This window comes from Drosophila simulans, chromosome 3L, assembly GCF_016746395.2.
Source record: "Drosophila simulans strain w501 chromosome 3L, Prin_Dsim_3.1, whole genome shotgun sequence".
Lineage (NCBI taxonomy): Eukaryota > Metazoa > Arthropoda > Insecta > Diptera > Drosophilidae > Drosophila > Drosophila simulans.
In genome coordinates this window covers 1,567,996-1,586,091 of record NC_052522.2, presented here as the reverse complement: position 1 = coordinate 1,586,091, position 18,096 = coordinate 1,567,996, and the positions used below count along the sequence as shown (strand labels likewise).

Below are 18,096 nucleotides of genomic sequence, written 5' to 3'. Positions count from 1 at the left end.
TAGGATTTTTGAATATGCATCAACTGTCAGAGCATATGCAAGCAACAAATTCCAAGATACTTTAATATATATTTTTTGTTAGAAACGTAGTGGGCTGTCGTACTCCATCAGAAATGAAAGCATCGACAAGGTAGTTCCTTTTTGCGCATCTCCATATATCTCCTCCCCCAACAAAGCGGGCATATCGGATTCTGGAATAGTCCACCGCTCGAAAATGTCGCTATTCGGTCTGATAGTCTCCGGACGCCTGCCCCAATCGGATTTTGTGGCCGTGGACGCCACCAAGCTGCTCGTGAATGTGCCCGACATAGAATCCGTGAACTACCTGGTAGTATTCCTCACCGGCGTATCGCCCCTGCCCGTCGGCACCTCCGCTGCGATATACTTCAGCTGGCCGGACGCGAACGCAGCACCCACATGGCAGTACCTGGGTCACATAAACAACAACAAGCCATCAGCCATCTTCAAAATCGCCCAGCTGAAGAAGAGTCACGAGCTGGAGGCCCAGGCTCACGGGATGGTCTTCGGCAGCCAGGAGATCTCACACATCGCACAGATTGGAGTTTCCCTCGAACCGGAGCTAACAGTGGCCCAACAGACGCCAGCCGTGGTAAGTTCTGAAGATCAGTAGTTGCCAACCGATATTGTTGGCCCAATAATTGAGATTCAAATCTAACCCCTTTTCCATTTTTCAGTCCACTGCCAACGACAACAAGCAATTTGGGCAGCGAATGTTGGAGAACTTCTTCAACTACGCCTCCAGCTTCGGAGTGGCAGCCAGAGACATCCCGCCCATCTCGAGCGAGACCTTTGTGCCCTTCTCCGTCGTCCAGAACTGGTATACGAATTTCCAGCGTCGCATGGAACAGAACCCAAACTTTTGGAAATACTGAGCAAAAGACAATGGAGGCGTCGTCTCCACAAGTTGTTGATATTACAAGCAAAGTTTTATATTTATATTCTTTCTGTAACTATTACCTATCTTTATTGGTGGACTTACAAAGGAGGATTTAAACTAGGGCTTGGGTTTTGTTGGGTCCAGTTCCGACTCCCCGGGAGTGCTTTGGGTTTCATTTCTACTGCCGGAATCTTTAGCAGGTCTGCGCTTTATGAACTCTGTGTTGGAGGGCGCAGTCCGGAATGGTCCACGAGGAGTTGGCGTCGGAGCTGGAGCCGACCCTGATTTCTTTTTGCTTGAGGATTCTTGCCTTGTAGAAGGAGATATGCCGTCGTGAGCGGGTGAAGGTGGCTTTCTAGACGGACTGCGAGAGGCCGATGCCGTGGGAGCTACACCCGGTGCTGGAGCCGAACCCGACCTCTTCCACGCTGACGGTGATGAGCCATCGTGGGCAGGAGCATCTGGTTCCATTTTTCGAGCAGCCGAAGCGCCATCAACCAGATCAGGAGGTGGTGCCGAACCGGACCTCTGCTTTCCACCCCTTGGAGGTCTACTTGGCAGACTGATCAGTGGCTTACGGGGTGCTGGACCTGTAGGAGCTATAGACGCAGATGGAGACGAATCGGATCTCTTTTTTCCTCCAGATTCGCCCTTACCTGGTGGCGGCGACGAACCCTTTGGTGGAGAGGCTGGTGGCTTAGTACTGGGTTTCGATTGTGCATCCGCCTTGGCCTTAGCCTGCTGCTTCTTGATCCGATCCTCGATTCGCTTCTTGTTCTCCGGCGTCAGCTCCCCGAAGATGCTCGTGATCAGGGCCTTGTACTCGCTGTAGTGCTGCACCTTGTTGCCCGTCGCTGGCGAGGCGCTGGGCGGTCGTCCGTGGTAGGACACGCAGCGCCTGCGAGGAAGAAACAAAATGGGATTAGAATTGCTGAATGGACACCCAGTATTTCCCCACGTCACCCAAATAGCGCCGTGCTCTGTGGTCTATTTAAACAATAGCATTGTCGGTGGGCGATGCGAGCTGATTTTTATTCGGTCTCTTCGCCTATCGTTCTTTTTGTGGCCCGCAAAAAACCAATTTGGCAAGCTGACATATATATTTCGGCTATATAGTAGACCCTATCCCATGTGCATATAGACGACTACAAGAGCGCTCCTCGGTCTGCCCAGCATCCGAAACACGCGCGACCTCCCCTGACCAAACTTTGATTTCTATTGTTTTACAAGATCTATCAACATTGATATGCCCTGTAGTTAATTCAAGAGAAGACCCATGGGTCTACATGGGAACCATGTCTAGTTATATCAGATTAGTATTATCTACTTTTTGCTGATTGGAGGGAATTTTTAAAACTAATAGCACATATTTGAACACTGGGAAGATAATAAAATTATGTTTACGTTGGCTGAGAGAACATTATTATAAATACATTTTTGTTTGGGAAATTATAAATACTAAATACTGTCTTGAACAACAAATAGCTTGTTTTTATCTTATAGCACCAAATGTTGCGAACAGTTTTATTTTGGTTATTTGAAAAAAATGACTATAAGTATCCATCTGCAGGGCATTGTGAATTCGATTCTATGCTCACCAGACGCCGCACAACTCATGTGCAATTACATAGATTGCAGACTGATCAATGATCGGATGGTTGCCAGCGAGGCGCAGCCACTGGGAACGGATTGAGATAGACGGATCACGGTGCAGCCGCCGACGGATTGCGCCAGTTTAGCTTGCAACGTGTTGAGTGAAACATAGTCGATAGTGATCGGAGGAATAAGCCCGCTTTGGTCGCGTGTTGGCCACGACAATAGGTCAGCAGGAGAGCAAGTTCCACGGCCACGCCCACAAGATGACAAACACACAGCAGGCGGATTGGCCAGCGGAGTCGGGGGAAGCGGAGGAGCAGACGACATTGATGTCGCAGGCAGCAGCTAATAATAATATTCATAATTCGCAGTGGCTTGTTGATGGCATCGCAAATCAGGGAGCTGAGTCAGCCGTGTTTTGTTGGTCAAAGGCGGCGGCGCCGGAAGTGCTCGGAATGGCAGGGCGATTTCCGGTGGGCCAAGGAATCACTTGGCAGAGCAGCTTCCCCATGAATCACGCGAGTGGAAGCAGGAACATGCAGGGCTGCCACCCATATTATCAACCAATGCAAGCAGAAAAGTTTCCCTTGCATCTGAATTCAAGGAGCAGCCAAGGATTTCCCTTGCTTTGCTGGGATGTAGCTTTCAAGAACCAGAAAGACGCAGAGAACCACACAATTTTAAGTGAAACTCAACTATTCAGCCCACATCAAGTATACGCACCGTGCACAGCAAGATTCCCCATACATCAAATATACGCCCCGTGTCAGATGAACTTTCCCAAACTGCTGCAATTGCCCCGCAAGAATTCCGACGGCCATTTCCCAGAAATGAGCACCACCATGACCCGACGCGGACAGGTGGCCACCGCACCCGCTGAGCAGGCGTCCCAGGAATTTCCCATAATTAAAAAACGATTTGTTAGCTTTCCCAATTATCGAGCAATGCCTGAAGATGGGCCCGAATACCCACATCCACCCACCGCCGCCACAACAACAATGACGCAGCCGGGCCTCGACAAAGTCACCGAAATAGACAAAATAGACGAAATAGATGGAGGAGGCGGAGGCGGAGGAGGAGCTGGTGTACATAAGGTGCCGCCGATGCTTGATAATGAACCCGAGGCCGAGGAGCAGACGGCGACGGCAGAAGCACTCCCATTCGCATTAAACTTGAACGTGGCAAGGGAAATCGAGCATCAACAGGCGGAAAATCTTAATGACGCCTTCGGCCAGCGGCGACACGACCACAAAAACGACGACGCCATGGATGGGGCCAAAAATAAACGCGAAATATGCGAGCAAAGCAAATTAGAGAAGGCCGAAGATCATAATGAGCCAAATATGAGAGATCGCGAGCAGCAGTCAATATGTTTGGCCAGGGAGCAGACAATAGATGCGAATGGCCAACAGCATCACCATCGCCATCGCCAGCAGCAGCAGCAGCACCAAAATCAGAATCTGAATCGGAATAGCAACCACCAGCAGTCCGACGATCTCTCAGACGCCCGCGAATCGTCGCCAGAGCAAGTGGACGTGGATCTCGGTCGGCTACTGACCCGCGAGCGGAACCCAAATCCGAATCCGAATCCAAATCCGAACGCGAATCGAACTCGGCCAAATATAGAATTACTGAAAAGCTCCGTGCGCGCCTTCCTCGCCGAGAGGAACTGGGATTGGGACTGGGAGCTGCTCGACCTTTTGACCGACGCCATCGAACTGATCTGTGCCCATCCGGAGACGGGTAACCTTTGGAGCGAGGCGGCCGCCGGAGCGGACATGACCGTGAGCAAAGTCAGCGAGGAGCGGGAGACAGATACGGTGGTCGAGGTTTACCCCGCCGAGCAACTGGATCAGCCGACGGAACAGGCGGATGACAACAACAATACTAGCGCCACAGAGCAGCAGCCCAGCGAGATGAAGTACGAGCTGAAGACACCCAGTCCATCACTGCCCAGCAGGAGTCCGCGTCCGGAGTCGCCAGTCTCTAGACTGGGTGCCACGAGTCGTAGTATACGCAATGTGGAGCCGAGTGCTCCCGCTGCGCATGCTCCGTTGCTGGGCGATATAAAGCGCACATCTATTAGCCGCGACAGCACCTCCTCCATCGATGTGGATTCTGTGCTACCCGAAAGGACACGTCTGCGGCGCCAGCGACGCGTCCGCTCGCAGGACTCCGTGGAGGAGAAGCCCGAGGATGTGATCGAGCGGCTAAACAAGCTCAAGGCAAGGATCTCCGGTGCCCTCAGCGAGGTGAAGGGAGTGCTCAAGCAGTACAGCACGGAGAGCGAGGCGGAATCTGCGGCGGAGCAGACCCAGGCGACACCAGCTGGAGATCAAGCTGCTCCAGTGTCCTTTCGCTTTGTGAAGAAAGTGCGGCGACGCAGCTACTTTGATGAGGCCGAGGAGGAAAAGGAGCAAGCTGGGGAGGAACTGGTAAATGCCTCTAAGGATACTAAGGTGCACAGAGAACAGACACCATTTGCTAGGGAGCTCTTGGAAGATTCTGCAGAACGGGAAGCTCAAACAAATGAAAAGCAGCAACTAAATGCAAGCAAAGAATCAAAAGCTAGTGAAAAGGATATTAGAAAGGAGATTGAAGTCAGTAAAAAAGAAGAAAAGAAGGATATTCAAGAATCGAAAGAGTTGGAAAACCAAGATGGAAAGTTGCAAAAGGATCAAGATAATTTGGATGTCAAACTACCCATGGAAAGAAAGGAATCTTCTGAGCCACTGGAGGAGAAACTTGGGAAGGATGTTTTAAAATCGCCTACTAATGAATCTAGAGATCCTAAAATCTCAGAGGTAAAAGGAGAAGAACCAAAAATTAATGGAGAACTACCGAAGACAGCCGAACAAGTCAAGCAGCCCGAGAAGAGCAAAACCCAGGCTAAAATTGAGTTCCTGGCCAAGGTGCAGAGTGAACTCAAGTCAAAATCCGTCAAAGATGTTACTCCCAAGGAGCAGACTACCAAGGAAGAAACCATTAAGGGGCTCTCTCCGAAAAGAGAAGCGACTCCTAAGGAATCGGAACCCAAAGAAACAGCAGAAGTAAACAAAAGTAATGCTGTGTCGGAAATCAAAGCATCTGAAGCAGTTGAAGTGCCACTGCCAGATGAGTCACCCACATCGCCACCAGCGCCCAAGACCAAGAAGAAAGTCATCGTGAAGGTGAAGAACCCCAGACGCGCCTCGATCGCCGCCGTGGAACCATCCAAGATCAAGGTGGAGCCGGCCGTCGAGCAGAGCGATGTTCTCATCACTCAGAGGCGACCCTCCGACTCGGAGGCGATTGTCAAGCGCAAGAAGAAGCAGAAATTAATGGGCGACACGGCTGCCCCATCCACATCTACATGCACATCCCCAAGAGCAGCATCATCGACAACAAAAGATTGCATTGGCAACTCGAGGGAAACGGCATCGATAGCCGAGGAGAAGGAGACGTCGACGAGTGAACAATTGGCTACGCCAGAGGTCACCGCGGTGCCAGCCAAGTTGCCCAGTGCCAAGAGCGGCCAAGGAACAGCGGCGACTGCAGCACCAGTTGTAGTTGCAGCAGCAACACCGGCGACAACTGCAACACCAGCGGCCAAATCAGAGATCGATGCCGATCCGTCGATTGGCAATCTAGCGCCAGCAGGCGATCGAACCAGACGCGCCAGCCTGAAACTAGCGGAGTTGGTTGGTGAAACGGTGCTGGTGGTGCCGGCAGCAACCGCAGCCCCGCAAGATCCATTGCCCGAGTCCAAGGAACCCATCATCGATCAGGAGGCGCTGGTGCCAGCGACGCCGCAACAGGTGGCCATCGGCGCTGACATTGCGCCGCAAATAGCAGCGACATTGAGGCACGAAGAGTCATCGCCAGAGCAGCAGGCACACTCGTCCGCCGCTACAAAAGCCGGAGAGCAGCCGCCTCCCGGCGACAGTCTAGTCACCATGCCGGAGCTGAAAGTACTCGCCGGACCGGTGCAGCCCGTCAAGATCGAGACGGTCGAGCAGCCGCACGATGCGGCCAAGAATCAGGAGCCGCTCGTAAAGAAGAAGCCTACGCACCTGAAGAAGCTGGTGCGCAAGAATTCCATTGACAAGGAGCCCGAGAAGCAGGAGAAGAATGAGTCCAGCAAGCTGAGCAACATACTGCGCGATAGGAACAAGATCAACGAGCTGTCCTCCAGGATCAACAAGCTTACTCCGCCCAAGAAGCAAGCGAAACCAAAGGAGGAGGCGAAAAAGGCAACGACTGCAGATGAGGATAGCGCAAAGCCTGAAGAAGAAACTCCCGTGGAGGAAGCAACTGCCGAAACCCAAGCTCTCGAGGAGGTCGAACCGGAACCTGAAGTCGAGCCTGCGCCGGAGCCCAAGAAGCCGCGCAAGATCAAAAAGAAGGTGATCATAAAGCGACAGAAGCGACGCCTCTCCGTCGGCGACACATTCTTCCTGCAGCCGGAGCCCGAGGAACCCGCCATCCCGGAGGTGGAGACCATCGAGCGGGCCATAGCCTACGTGACGGACGACGAGGAGGAGCCCAAGGCGCCCGCGGAGGAGCCCGAGCTGGCCAAAGAACTCAAATCCTGCCTGCACGTAAGGGAGTACAAGATTGGCGACCTGGTGCTCTACGCGGAGCGCTATCGTAAGACGCAGGTGCGCTGGAAGCGCGGCCGAGTGCTGGAACGGATCACCAGCATCTCGTACAAGCTGGAGATCGAGGGAAAGGAGGTGCCCGCCCACGTCAGCTACATCAAGAAGTACACCGGGCGGAAGGTGCGCTTCGGCACCAAGGAGTACCTGGAGATTGACTACGAGCAGGTGGCCGAGGAGGAGCGCCGGGCGGCCAGCTACAGCATATGGAACATGGTGTAGACGCCAGTAGACCAGTAGACCAGCAGACCAACCCACCGAATCCCACCCAGTGGTGTCCCGTGTCCCGTGTCCAGCCATCTTTGAGTGCAATTAAAAAATTGTCCGCCATGCGAGGTAATTTTTTAAGGATCTCAACTCGACATTCAGTTACGTTATAGTGATTCGTCCTAGTCAGTCTATATGTACATATCAGTAGTAGCCTAGTCTTATGTGTATCCTAGTGTTTAGTGTAACTTATTCCAGGCCTTCGTTTACATCTAAGTATAATCTGTATGTGTAATTATAAACAAGCTATTTACTGATAAATAAAGCGGAGAATATTTCAGTTATGCGAGGTGGTTCTATTTTGGGCCGCTCCAAAGCCAATTACTCATAAAACTTTTATGGATCTGTTTATTCCGATGCTTGCCATTCGGCGATTGATGCTTCCCGCGATTCTCGATTCTCGATCCTCCTCCACGTTGTCCGGTTTATTTATAAAGCCTATCTGAGCAATCCGATGAATGAATGGTGCGCGACCTACCAGGGTCAGGCGAACAGCTCAATCAGCAGTCGCCATTAGATGCCACCCACTCCATCAGTGTCCAAATAGCCCCCAAGAATTCCCAGAGAAATGCGTGCCATTAATAAAACTTTGGCGGGATTTGGCGTGCAGTGGCCTGCATCCGATATATATACATATATCTCGGATATATAGAAAACGAAACAAAAACATTCCGCCCAAGATCATCGGACATTTCTCATAATTGATTGTCAAGGCGTTTGGCTCGGCGCTACAGGAATTCTTAGCGAGAATCTCTCGCAATTATCTGAGATTTTAATTCGCGCTGACAAAAACAACAAAGAAGCTCGGAAAACACACATCGCACATGCCACCCATAAACATCAACGAACATCATAGCGCTCGGGGACTCGGATTGGGAATGGGTTTGGGGATGGAAATGGGAATGGGAATGAGGCATGCCATCATATAGTAGACGCGGACCTGCGAATATGCTACATTCCTAAGGCCTCGGGCGGGATTTTCATTCAGTTCTCGGGGCTGGCAACCAAGTACTAAATGTGCGATCAAGACATTATGTGAGTCTGGTGACGAGTACACCGGAAGAAATCAGCTGTCAAATAAATTATGCCAAACAGGCAAACAAAGGAGGTACATTTTGACATTTCTCAATCAGAAATCAGGTAATTTTAATAAATCAATTTAAATCAGGTGTATTTATAGGGTTGTTTGATTACGAATGCAAAAGATATTCCCAAAAGGTGAAAGATACATCTGTTCATAACGCCAAAAGTGAAGGAAATCGCTCACATATTTCTAGAACCTATTTTTTCCAGTGCACCTACATATTTGCACGAAGCAATTGAAAAACAAAGCACATTTCATTCTATATGTTCGGAATTTCGAGTTGAGCGATAGTTGGGAACACTTATGAAGACCGAAACATCAAACATCAAAGATTTCAAGTGCAGAGAAGAGTCCTCGCAGGCGGCTTTTTGCTCATGAAATCATATATCTCTTTCGTACATAATATTATTTTGAATTTCGTGGTCGGGGCGGCAATATTGTTTCCATAAATCAGCGCAGAAATCTAGCGCAGCACTGGCGTTATTAGGAACCATTGTTGGGTCCGCATGCGAATGAGACTTTGGTGGAGAGGCGAGATACAATATCTATAAGGTCTATAAGGCGGGCAGCCGAGGATGCGGAGATGCGGGGATGTGTTTCGGTATCAAACGCCGCGAATCTGTGCCAAGTTCCTTGCGCCAGTTCTCTGCGAGCACAATGCGATGTCCAACATCGACATGGCTGTCCGCGATCTGCAACGAGGTCGTTCGGACCGGGCCAATTACTAACAACGCAGTTGCCAAATTGTACAAATTATTTGGAGCCGACGGCAATTGATCGTTACTAGTAACCTAATTTATTATGCCGACCAGGTCAGAGAATCACCTCACTATATGGTAGGTGGAGGGCAGGCAAACGAACTTTCGGGGGCGCCAGATGAACTCTGGCGAGGCCAAGTGCGTTACACCACCGAAAACCAAACAACTATATATTTGGCAGAGTTTACAGAAGCGGTCTGCAAGATTGTAAATATCTTTGGGGCAGAACAACCTTGGCACACGTTTGATTACAAAGGGATATCAACACTCAACTAGTGACAATGATTAGTGCCTAGTACTTTGATTAAGTGCCATAGGCACTAACTTAAGTTACTTGAAACAATGCAACTAGTTTCTGAAAGTTTATGAGGAGGAATTGAAAACAATCGTTTTCCAGTTTGGGATCGAATTCGGCCGTTCCAAATCTACATAGATTTCTGTTATATAGACCATGCAAATGGATATACCCCTTCGTGCTCGCAAACACTGGGTATCTTAGCTAAAACCTGTGCGGTTGGCATGCTTTTGGCTCGGGTGTCACCATCGCTAATCGCCATCACCATGACGCAGCCCGCAGCCATCTTGCCACCTCGGAATCTCGGCTGTCGAGCGATGATAGAGCAGGAGGCGTCCGCGGAGGAGGCGTCACCAACAACGATTGACACCGATCTGAAGGTGCGTCGACGCTAATCGCACCTGAATTGAATCACCCGAAGGGGAGTAGCCCAAGGCCTGGCATTGCACCTTGGCATTTGGGAGACGGGGTGTACTATCTAGGACTTACGATTCGTTTTCGTTCTTGAGGAGCGCCGTATCGAAACGCGGCTGCACGTAGAACCAGCCGCCCATGTTCTTGTGCTCCTCCTGGGCCCACAGCAGCTCCGCCTTGGGATACAACTCCAGCTGCTGGCTGATCAGGTCGTAGGGAAAGGGACAGAGCTGGAGGATGCGCGGAATCATGGTTATCGTGAACAAGAGGCGTTGCGGTAGGAGGCGTCTCACCTGTTCCACTCTCACCAGGGCCACCGTCTCCACCTGCTCGTGATCGTCGCGCTCCTTGACGAGATCGTAGTAGACCTTTCCCGTGCAGAAGACAAGCTTCTCAACGCAGTCGGGCTTCTTGCCGGCGGGTCCTTTGTCGGGAATGATGCGCTGGAAGCAACTGCACTCGTTGAAGTCCTTGAAGGGACTTCGCGCCAGCGGATGGCGGAGCAGTGACTTGGGCGAAAAGTTAATCAGCGGCTTCCGGAAGCCCATCTTCACCTGGCGGCGCAGGCAGTGGAACAGATTCGCGGGCGTGGATAGATTCGTCACAATCCAGTTGACGTTCATCAGCTGGCGAGCCACAAAGTCGGCGTCGCAGGTGTCCGGATAGACGTCCGGATCGTCGTCGCTCATCTGCAGGAAGCGCTCAATACGGCCGGAAGAGTGCTCCGGGCCCATGCCCTCCATGCTGTGTGGCAGCAACATGACGACTCCGGACTGGCGCACCCACTTGGTCTCGCCGCTGGCTATGAACGTGTCGATGATGCACTGCGCCGTGTTGCAGAAGTCCCCAAACTGGCCTTCCCACATGACCAAAGCATTGGGACTGGCCATGGAGTAGCCGTGCTCGAATCCGAGGACCGCACACTCCGACAGGGAGCTGTTGGAGACGGAGTAGGGCGCCTGGTCGGGATAGAGGTGGTCCAGTGAGTTGTACACCACCTTGTCCTCCGACTGGTGGTGCAGGACGTGGTGCCGGTGCGAAAAGGTGCCGCGCTCCACATCCTGGCCGGATAGTCGAACGTGGATGCCCTCCTTAAGGAGCGAGCCGAAGGCGAAGGCCTCGCCCAGCGACCAGTCCGCCACTTTGTCCTGCACCATCTGCGTACGCTGGGCCAGTATGCGAAGGATGCCCCTGGAAAGGATTGCCATGGTTAGGAAGGAATATAACCCACCCATTCTGTACTCACTTGTGTGTCTCGAACTTGTGCTCCGGCGGGGGAGGAGTCGAGAACATTTGGCCAATCGTCTTCAGGGTGTCTGTGCTGATGCCAGTGGGGCACAGTTTCAGGCGATCACGGCCCTCGAAGAATCCTGGCCAGGGAGAGTCGATCCAGGAGGAGTACTGTGGAATGTGGATGGCCAGTTGAATGGGGCGACTGGCCTGTCAGCAAATCGACTCACCTTTATAGTCTTGATGGTCTTGGACTTGGCCCAAGCCTCCTCGCAGATCTTTTCGTAATTGGACACCATTGCCTTGAACTCGCTGTCCGTGACGACACCCTCCTTGATCAACTTATCGGCGTAGAGCTGGAGGCACGGCTTCAGTTTCTTTATGCGCTGGTACATCAGCGGCTGGGTGAACATGGGTTCATCCGCCTCATTGTGCCCGTTGCGGCGGTAGCCAACTATGTCGATGACCACGTCCTTCTTGAATCGTGTCCGATAGTCGATGGCAATGCGAGCGCACTGGATGCACGCCTCCGGATCGTCGGCATTCACGTGCAGTATCGGAGCATTCACCACCTTGGCAACGTCCGTGCAGTAGCGCGAGGAGCGGGAGAAACGCGGATCTGTCGTGAAGCCCACCTGGTTGTTGGACACAATGTGAATGGTGCCGTATGTGGTGTAGTTGGGCAGGTCGGACAGATGCATTGATTCGTAGACCACGCCCTGACCGGAAAAGGAGGCATCTCCGTGGATGATGATGGGCATCACCGTGCTGCCACATGTGTCGCCCCGTTGGAACATCTCCGCTCGGGCCTTACCCAGGAGCACCGGGTTGACGTGCTCCAAGTGGGAGGGATTCGCCACCACGGTGATGCGCACCATGCGGTTTGTCTGTCGGTTGAGCCGCTCTTGAAACACACCCAGATGGTACTTAACGTCCCCAGATCCGGAGTCGGTGGCCTGCAAACCGTGGAACTGAGACAGGATGTCCGAAATGGGCTTGCGACAGATGTTGGCCAGGACATTGAGCCGCCCTCGATGCGCCATTCCTAGAAGACGTTTAGGATTAGTGATAAAAAAGGTTTTGGTCCCTTGTGATGTACCTATTAAAATTGACTCCACGCCATGGTCCGTAGCCCGGTCCACTACCTCCTTTATAGCGGGTATCATGATGTCGCAGCCCTCCAGTCCGAAACGCTTCTCCGACGAGAACTTCTTCGCCAGGAAGTTTTCGAATCCCGTCGAGCGAGTAAGACGCTCAAGGATGAGCTTCTTCTCCTCCTTGGTCAAGTCCATGCCACCAGGCTTCTCGAAACGGTCGCGAATCCAGTTGGTCTTTGTCAACGACGTGATCTGCATGTACTCCACTCCAATGTGGCCGCAATAGATGCGCTCCAAGCGATCCAGGATCTCTCTGGTGGGAAAGGTACTTATTAATTTCTCGATGGACTGGATCTATTGGAAACCCACTTTAGTGTCAGAAATTCCTGATCACCGCCTATCATTGTGGATGAGGGCAACTTGAACACGGTATTGAGGTCATCTGCAATAAAGGAATATAGATTCAGTTATAGATAACTTCTAACCACAATAATTAGCTTACTAAATATATAGGAGAAGTGCTGGCGGAGCACCTCCCTGGCGGCATGTCGTTGGCTGCCATCCACCGACGTACGCTTCTTCGGACCAACAATACCCAAGGGATCCAGATCGGCGGCCAAGTGACCGCGCGATTGATAGGCCCGGATGATGGCCTGGATCACGTGGTGGTCATCAATGTTCTTCCAGTCGCTGGGAGGTGCGGCTGGAGCTGCAGATGCGCCGCCGGAAGCCGTCCTCTCGCCCGATCGAGCCTTCACAGCTATCCTTTCAACCGGAGGACGTCTGTACTTCCGGGAGTGCGCAACCTGAAGAGGACGTCTCTTGGCGGTGGACCCATCGTTGCCGCTGAAGAGCTCGCTCCAGGACTGAACGCGGATTTAATTAGATAAATACTTTAAATACGTTTATTTAAACAATATAAAATAATATAATATATTTATAATTATTATGAATATATAATATAATTATTCAAACAATATTAATATAAAGTAATTATAGGACTCACCTCATCCACGGAATTGGGATTGCGCTTCCACTTGTTGTAGAGTCCCTCGATGTAGGCGGCACTGCATCCATTGGCGAAGGAGTCGAGATCATGGACACCTCGCCGCTGTGAGGTCGTTTGAATGGTGCGGAGGGCTTGACGGGCGGGGACGTGGTGGTCAGTTCCCCGCAGACCCAGTGCCAGGCTCCTCCTGATCCGCGCCAGACTCCTCAGACGACATTGGTTCATGTTCTACAAGGGACTACCGAAATACCTGCTAAATTTTGAATTTGATGCTTAGGGTTCGAAGGCTGAGAAAGTTGTGAGTTCAGCTCATATTAGTAATCACTTGTGGCAAGACATGCTGAGATTCGATAGGTCAGTTTCAGTTCGAAGAATGGAGAGGCTGCCCATCTTCTTTCTTGGATTCCTAAAGTGCTAATCTTGAGTTGGTTTTCGTAGGCTTTTAACTGCTAACTCATCCCAATATATCCACGACTTGTCTTCGTCTGCTTTTGGTGTATTGAAAACCCTCAAAGGAATGTATTTTTCAGTTTTCGGCTTACTTAATTTGGTCTTGTCGGACTTGGAAACGGGATTGGGCTTGATATTATTATCCGATTTTGGGATAACCTTTTCTTCGGGCTTAAATACCCTCAGTGCCGTTTTGAAATTCTTTGGCATCTTTTTGGGAGTGTTTTCTAACAGCTTCGGTGTTGTACTGCCTTTCTTGGGTTTCTCTGGCTCAATAGATTCAGACAACTGCTCATTTAAGGCGATGTCATCAATATCGTTGATCAGTTCCTCAAGGGTCTCATATGTATCGCTTTTGTGTCTTGGAACATGTGTGCTTTGCTTTGTTTCTGGGTGTGATTGTGGTATACTGGAAGTTTCAATGGTTTCTTTAGCTCCGGGCTCCTTAGGACATTTTGAAGGCAATTGGATTTCCTTATTGGTTTTGCTTTTATTTAATCTTTCCTTCCTTAGGCGTAGTCCCTTTTCGAAATAATTTTTGAAGTACATGACGTTAATTGGCTTTGAATTGGTTTTTGAACGCTTCTTCACAACCATTACTGGACCAATATGCCGCTTATACTTATCCAAGGCGTGTGCGTGTTTCCAAAATTTCATAAAAATTTCGAATGAGCCGTATTTCTTTTGAAAGTTGTTGCGTGAGTTTCCGGTTCTTCTGGAACCCGTCAAGATTTCTTCATGCTTATGTGGGTTTTCTGGCTTCTCTGGAGTATTTTTTCGCGACATTTTTCTGTTCAAGTTTTTGGAAATGTTGTGTGCCATTTCATTCCCCATTAAAATCGATGTATGAGCTTTACTGCATGTATTTGATCCGTCCATTGAACAGCCTTTCAGGATGCGTTCTTTGGGCAATGTGGGCAGTTCCGGTTTGTCGTATATGCCACAAGTTCTGATATTCGTTGAGTGTGAAAGCACTCCAATATCCTCCTTTTGAGACTGAGCCACGCAACTGTTGAAGTCCGCTTCCGAAGTGTCCAAAGGACTCTGCAGTGCCGAAGAAGAGATTGCTTTTCTCCTTCCCAGAACTGGAGCCCCAATCGCTGCATCTGTTGGCGATGTGGTTCCTATCTGTGATTAAACAAAGAACTTGAAGAATGAAAATCATATTAAAGAAGATCGAAATTACCGAGGGAAGAATATCTCTTGTTGCTTCTTGGTTCAGAGGCGGTTGCGAGTCTATTTGTTGCTCTACCATTCCCTTGAAGAAATTCTGCCAGGTCTGCAAAATCAAAAAGCAATGTAAATAGGTTTTTTGACCGCAGGTCACATAACCCACTCCATTGACCGAGTTATTGTCCCTCAGCCACGTGGCGAACAGGCACTCCATGTGCCTGGCATTCGAAGTACTCGCCAGAGCATCCGATTCGAAGGAGCCCGATCGGTGTCCTGCAGACGCCTCTTGGATGGAGCCCACACTTAGGAGCTGGCATCGCTGGGAAGCGAGCTTCACAAATATGCGAACATTGCTCCACGGCATTCTTTTGACACAGATCATATGTAAATTTTGCACTTTACGGTCCAAAAAATTATTCTATTGCATCTAATCTATTTTTAATAAAACTGTCAATTTTGATCACAGCAGCGTTGACTAAATATTTTTAACAACGGTACTTCAGAAGCGGAACCGGAACTATGCTGGAACAGAAGTGGTTCCCTTTTATTTTCGTTTCTGTCCAGCAAATATATTGGTTCCAAAAATTTAAAATACTTTCAAGAAAATACATACACATTTTGATTTAGGTTTAACAAAGTTAAAAAACAAGTTAACAAGTTAAAATATTTGTCAGTGATAAAATTCAACTGGTTCCATTTAGAGAGCAAAACAGTGTTCGAAAATTCTGTCCCGGCGCATTTAGCACATACCCGCCTGCGGTCACACTAATTAAAGCCCACGATAATAAAACGCCTGGAATTGTTTAATTTTATTTGTAAATAAGCCTGGGAGAATTGCAGGAGCGTCATGAATCAGTTCCATACTCCTTCATTCGGCGACGAGGTGTTTGAGCTGACCGACACGCCGGCGGAGAGCCAGAGCCCCAGCCAAGCCGTAAGTGGAGGAGGGTCATCCCGTTTAGGGTCCAATCCGGTGGGGCAGGGCGGCCAACTGGACAAATGTACACCGGCTGCAATGGGAGTTTTCACAGCTGACCGACCACCGTCCGCCTTAATTGCCGCGCATCGATGGCCGTAATGGTTTTTTAATGAGCGGGAGAGATCGGAATCGGAATAGCGCGACACACTAGTTTGTTGTAGCTTCTGCGTGCCAGCGACCAGCTGGAGGAGCTATCTCTCCTCTGCTCCCCCACCCCCACCCGCTGGGTTATCGCTTGGGCGCGCGGGACAAACGCCGCGTCAGCTTCTTATCAGCAAGCGGCACGCACACACAGTCGCACAATCAGTAGCGCAAGCTACACGCACACAGCACTACAGCCCCGCCCCCGCTATGCCCGTCCAACTGATCTGGGCTTGGGCAAGCGATTTGTACATTAGTTTAGTTGCTCACTCTGTGATTGGGATGAAGAAGTTTCTAGTGAGCGCACTGGGACTGGAGCCATTAATCAGCCACTAATATTATGCCCTTTGTATCTTTGCAGTCGCGGAGAATGCTTAGCCTGGATCAATCCATGTTGAACGACGATGACGAGGAGCATTGCGACACATATGCCAGCGGCGGCGGGCAGAACTTGCTGGTTCAGCCGGAGCAGCAGCAGCAGAACCAGGCCATGGCGCAGGCACCTTCCAAACCTCTGGCGCCCTTTGCTCTGTTCTTTCGGGACACCGTGACGGCCATCAAGCAGCAGAATCCGTCCTGCTCGTTGGAGCAAATGCAAGTGATAGTGCAAACCATGTGGGAGTCCCTGGACGAGACGCAGAAGAACGTCTATGCCCTACGGCACGAGCAGGAGAAGCGCGAGTATGTCCGTCTGATGAGGGGCTATCGCCACCAGCTGTCCGAGTCGGAGGCCACGTCGGAGTCAGAGGCCCCACCAGCAGTAGCTCCCAATCAGCCACCCCCTCTAGTCACAACCAAATTGGAGTCTGTCGAGGATCTGCAACAGTCGGTGGATGCCCAGCAGGAGCCGCCGCCCGATCAGATACAGCTCCTCACCGAAGCGGCTAGGGTGCAGAAGTGCACCCGGGAACAGTGCAATAAGCCGGCCATCATAAATCCGGACTGGGAGGACGAGTACTGCAGCAACGAGTGCGTCGTCATCCACTGCCGGAATGTGTTCAACCACTGGGTAATATCCATGAACTCATAGCTGCCACCCGCTACGCCGAGTCTAGATGTAAACTCTTTTCATACGCTGCACAGTTCTAGCCTGGCGAGCCCACACTCGGCAGGCTGAACGAATATTATTAAGGATTATATGACTGGAAGGCACTTAACTATACGATAATTATTGTAATCCCAGTTTCAATTGTAATTAGCATCTGTGGGGAATTTAAATGAATGCGGAACGCGCTTTGTATGATACTTTAATTGTAGGAAATAGCGAATAGATAACATGTAGAACGGAGAAGTAAGAATTTACAAAGCATTTGGTTTGAGGCCCAATAGATTCATTATTTCGATAAATTGTAAAGTATATTGTTTTTATTTAGAAAAGATTTCACTATTAGTTGGTAGCTTTATTTTTAAGATTCCACCCCCAGCCGAATGAAAATAAAAGCCATTTTTAATATATGGTAACTTTTAATAAATACACACATTTATTACTCTTGCACTTCATTATCAATGTATCAATGCCGTTGCTTACAAAAATTCACTTTCGCTCGCTTCGTTCAATATTTACCAAATAAGTAAAATTTATAAATAATTTTAAAAATAAAATGTTAGAGACGTTTCCTTGGTTGCCTTGCTGAAGTAATGCGCCATTGTTACGAGTACGAGTTAAATAAACAACAGTATAAAAAGTTCAAGCTTAAATTATAGAGATGGTTTTCCATCCACATCCCATCTCATATATAGACAGAGTTGCATTGGGCGGGCTTTGACAATAAAGCGGGAATAGAGAGAAAAGGACCTTAAATGCAGCCTGCAAAGCGCATAAAGCATATAGTAGAGCATCCTTGGATCCACTAGATCGTACTTTGAGTAGAGAGTTCGGGTTATAAGCACTTGTCGCTTGGCATTTAACGTAAACATAAAGCGCACTCTAAATAATATCACCAAATACTTGTTTTCATTTTCAGTTTCTTGTTTTGTTTCGTTTTCAATTTATCTGTCTTATCCGCTTTGCATACAATTCATCGCTAACTTCCCTAACGCAATAAGCTAATATAGTTATACTTCGGAG

At 49.8% G+C, this 18,096-nt stretch overlaps 5 protein-coding genes across 8 annotated transcripts; 3 read left to right on the top strand and 2 right to left on the bottom strand.

Moving 5' to 3' along the window:
* The first annotated feature begins 75 nt into the window (after window positions 1–75).
* Window positions 76–971, top strand: LOC6736367 (protein OPI10 homolog). The gene is made up of 2 exons (XM_016170478.3): window positions 76–610; window positions 696–971. The coding sequence occupies exons 1-2, from the start codon at window positions 215–217 to the stop codon at window positions 891–893; spliced, it is 594 nt and encodes a 197-aa protein (XP_016029863.1). The 5' UTR covers window positions 76–214; the 3' UTR covers window positions 894–971.
* LOC6739596 (2-oxoglutarate dehydrogenase, mitochondrial) lies at window positions 929–13,512 on the bottom strand. Of its 3 annotated transcripts, XM_016174349.3 has the most exons (10): window positions 13,283–13,512; window positions 12,779–13,142; window positions 12,646–12,718; window positions 12,279–12,589; window positions 11,410–12,224; window positions 11,196–11,350; window positions 10,243–11,140; window positions 10,025–10,179; window positions 1,555–1,796; window positions 929–1,497 (listed from the first exon to the last, which is right to left on the bottom strand). In XM_016174349.3, the coding sequence occupies exons 1-10, from the start codon at window positions 13,508–13,510 to the stop codon at window positions 1,016–1,018; spliced, it is 3,723 nt and encodes a 1,240-aa protein (XP_016029860.1). In that variant the 5' UTR covers window positions 13,511–13,512; the 3' UTR covers window positions 929–1,015. The 3 variants fall into 3 exon arrangements, with proteins under 3 accessions (XP_016029860.1, XP_016029859.1, XP_016029861.1); XM_016174348.3 differs by having other exon boundaries at window positions 929–1,796; XM_016174350.3 differs by having other exon boundaries at window positions 929–1,796; window positions 10,025–11,140.
* LOC27206407 (titin homolog) lies at window positions 2,562–7,682 on the top strand. Its single transcript, XM_016174346.3, has one exon. The coding sequence runs from the start codon at window positions 2,758–2,760 to the stop codon at window positions 7,351–7,353; it is 4,596 nt and encodes a 1,531-aa protein (XP_016029862.1). The 5' UTR covers window positions 2,562–2,757; the 3' UTR covers window positions 7,354–7,682.
* A 184-nt stretch (window positions 13,513–13,696) lies between the features above and the next one.
* LOC6739601 lies at window positions 13,697–15,399 on the bottom strand. The gene is made up of 3 exons (XM_002076457.4): window positions 15,072–15,399; window positions 14,922–15,014; window positions 13,697–14,863 (listed from the first exon to the last, which is right to left on the bottom strand). Exons 1-3 carry the CDS (start codon window positions 15,288–15,290, stop codon window positions 13,700–13,702), a joined length of 1,476 nt encoding a protein of 491 aa, XP_002076493.2. The 5' UTR covers window positions 15,291–15,399; the 3' UTR covers window positions 13,697–13,699.
* A 236-nt stretch (window positions 15,400–15,635) lies between these two features.
* Window positions 15,636–17,726, top strand: LOC6739602 (TOX high mobility group box family member 4-B). Of its 2 annotated transcripts, none has more exons than XM_002076456.4 (2): window positions 15,636–15,842; window positions 16,390–17,726. In XM_002076456.4, the coding sequence occupies exons 1-2, from the start codon at window positions 15,756–15,758 to the stop codon at window positions 17,056–17,058; spliced, it is 756 nt and encodes a 251-aa protein (XP_002076492.1). In that variant the 5' UTR covers window positions 15,636–15,755; the 3' UTR covers window positions 17,059–17,726. The 2 variants fall into 2 exon arrangements, with proteins under 2 accessions (XP_002076492.1, XP_016029858.2); XM_016174347.3 differs by lacking the exon at window positions 15,636–15,842 and adding an exon at window positions 16,224–16,325.
* The last annotated feature ends 370 nt before the right edge of the window (window positions 17,727–18,096 follow it).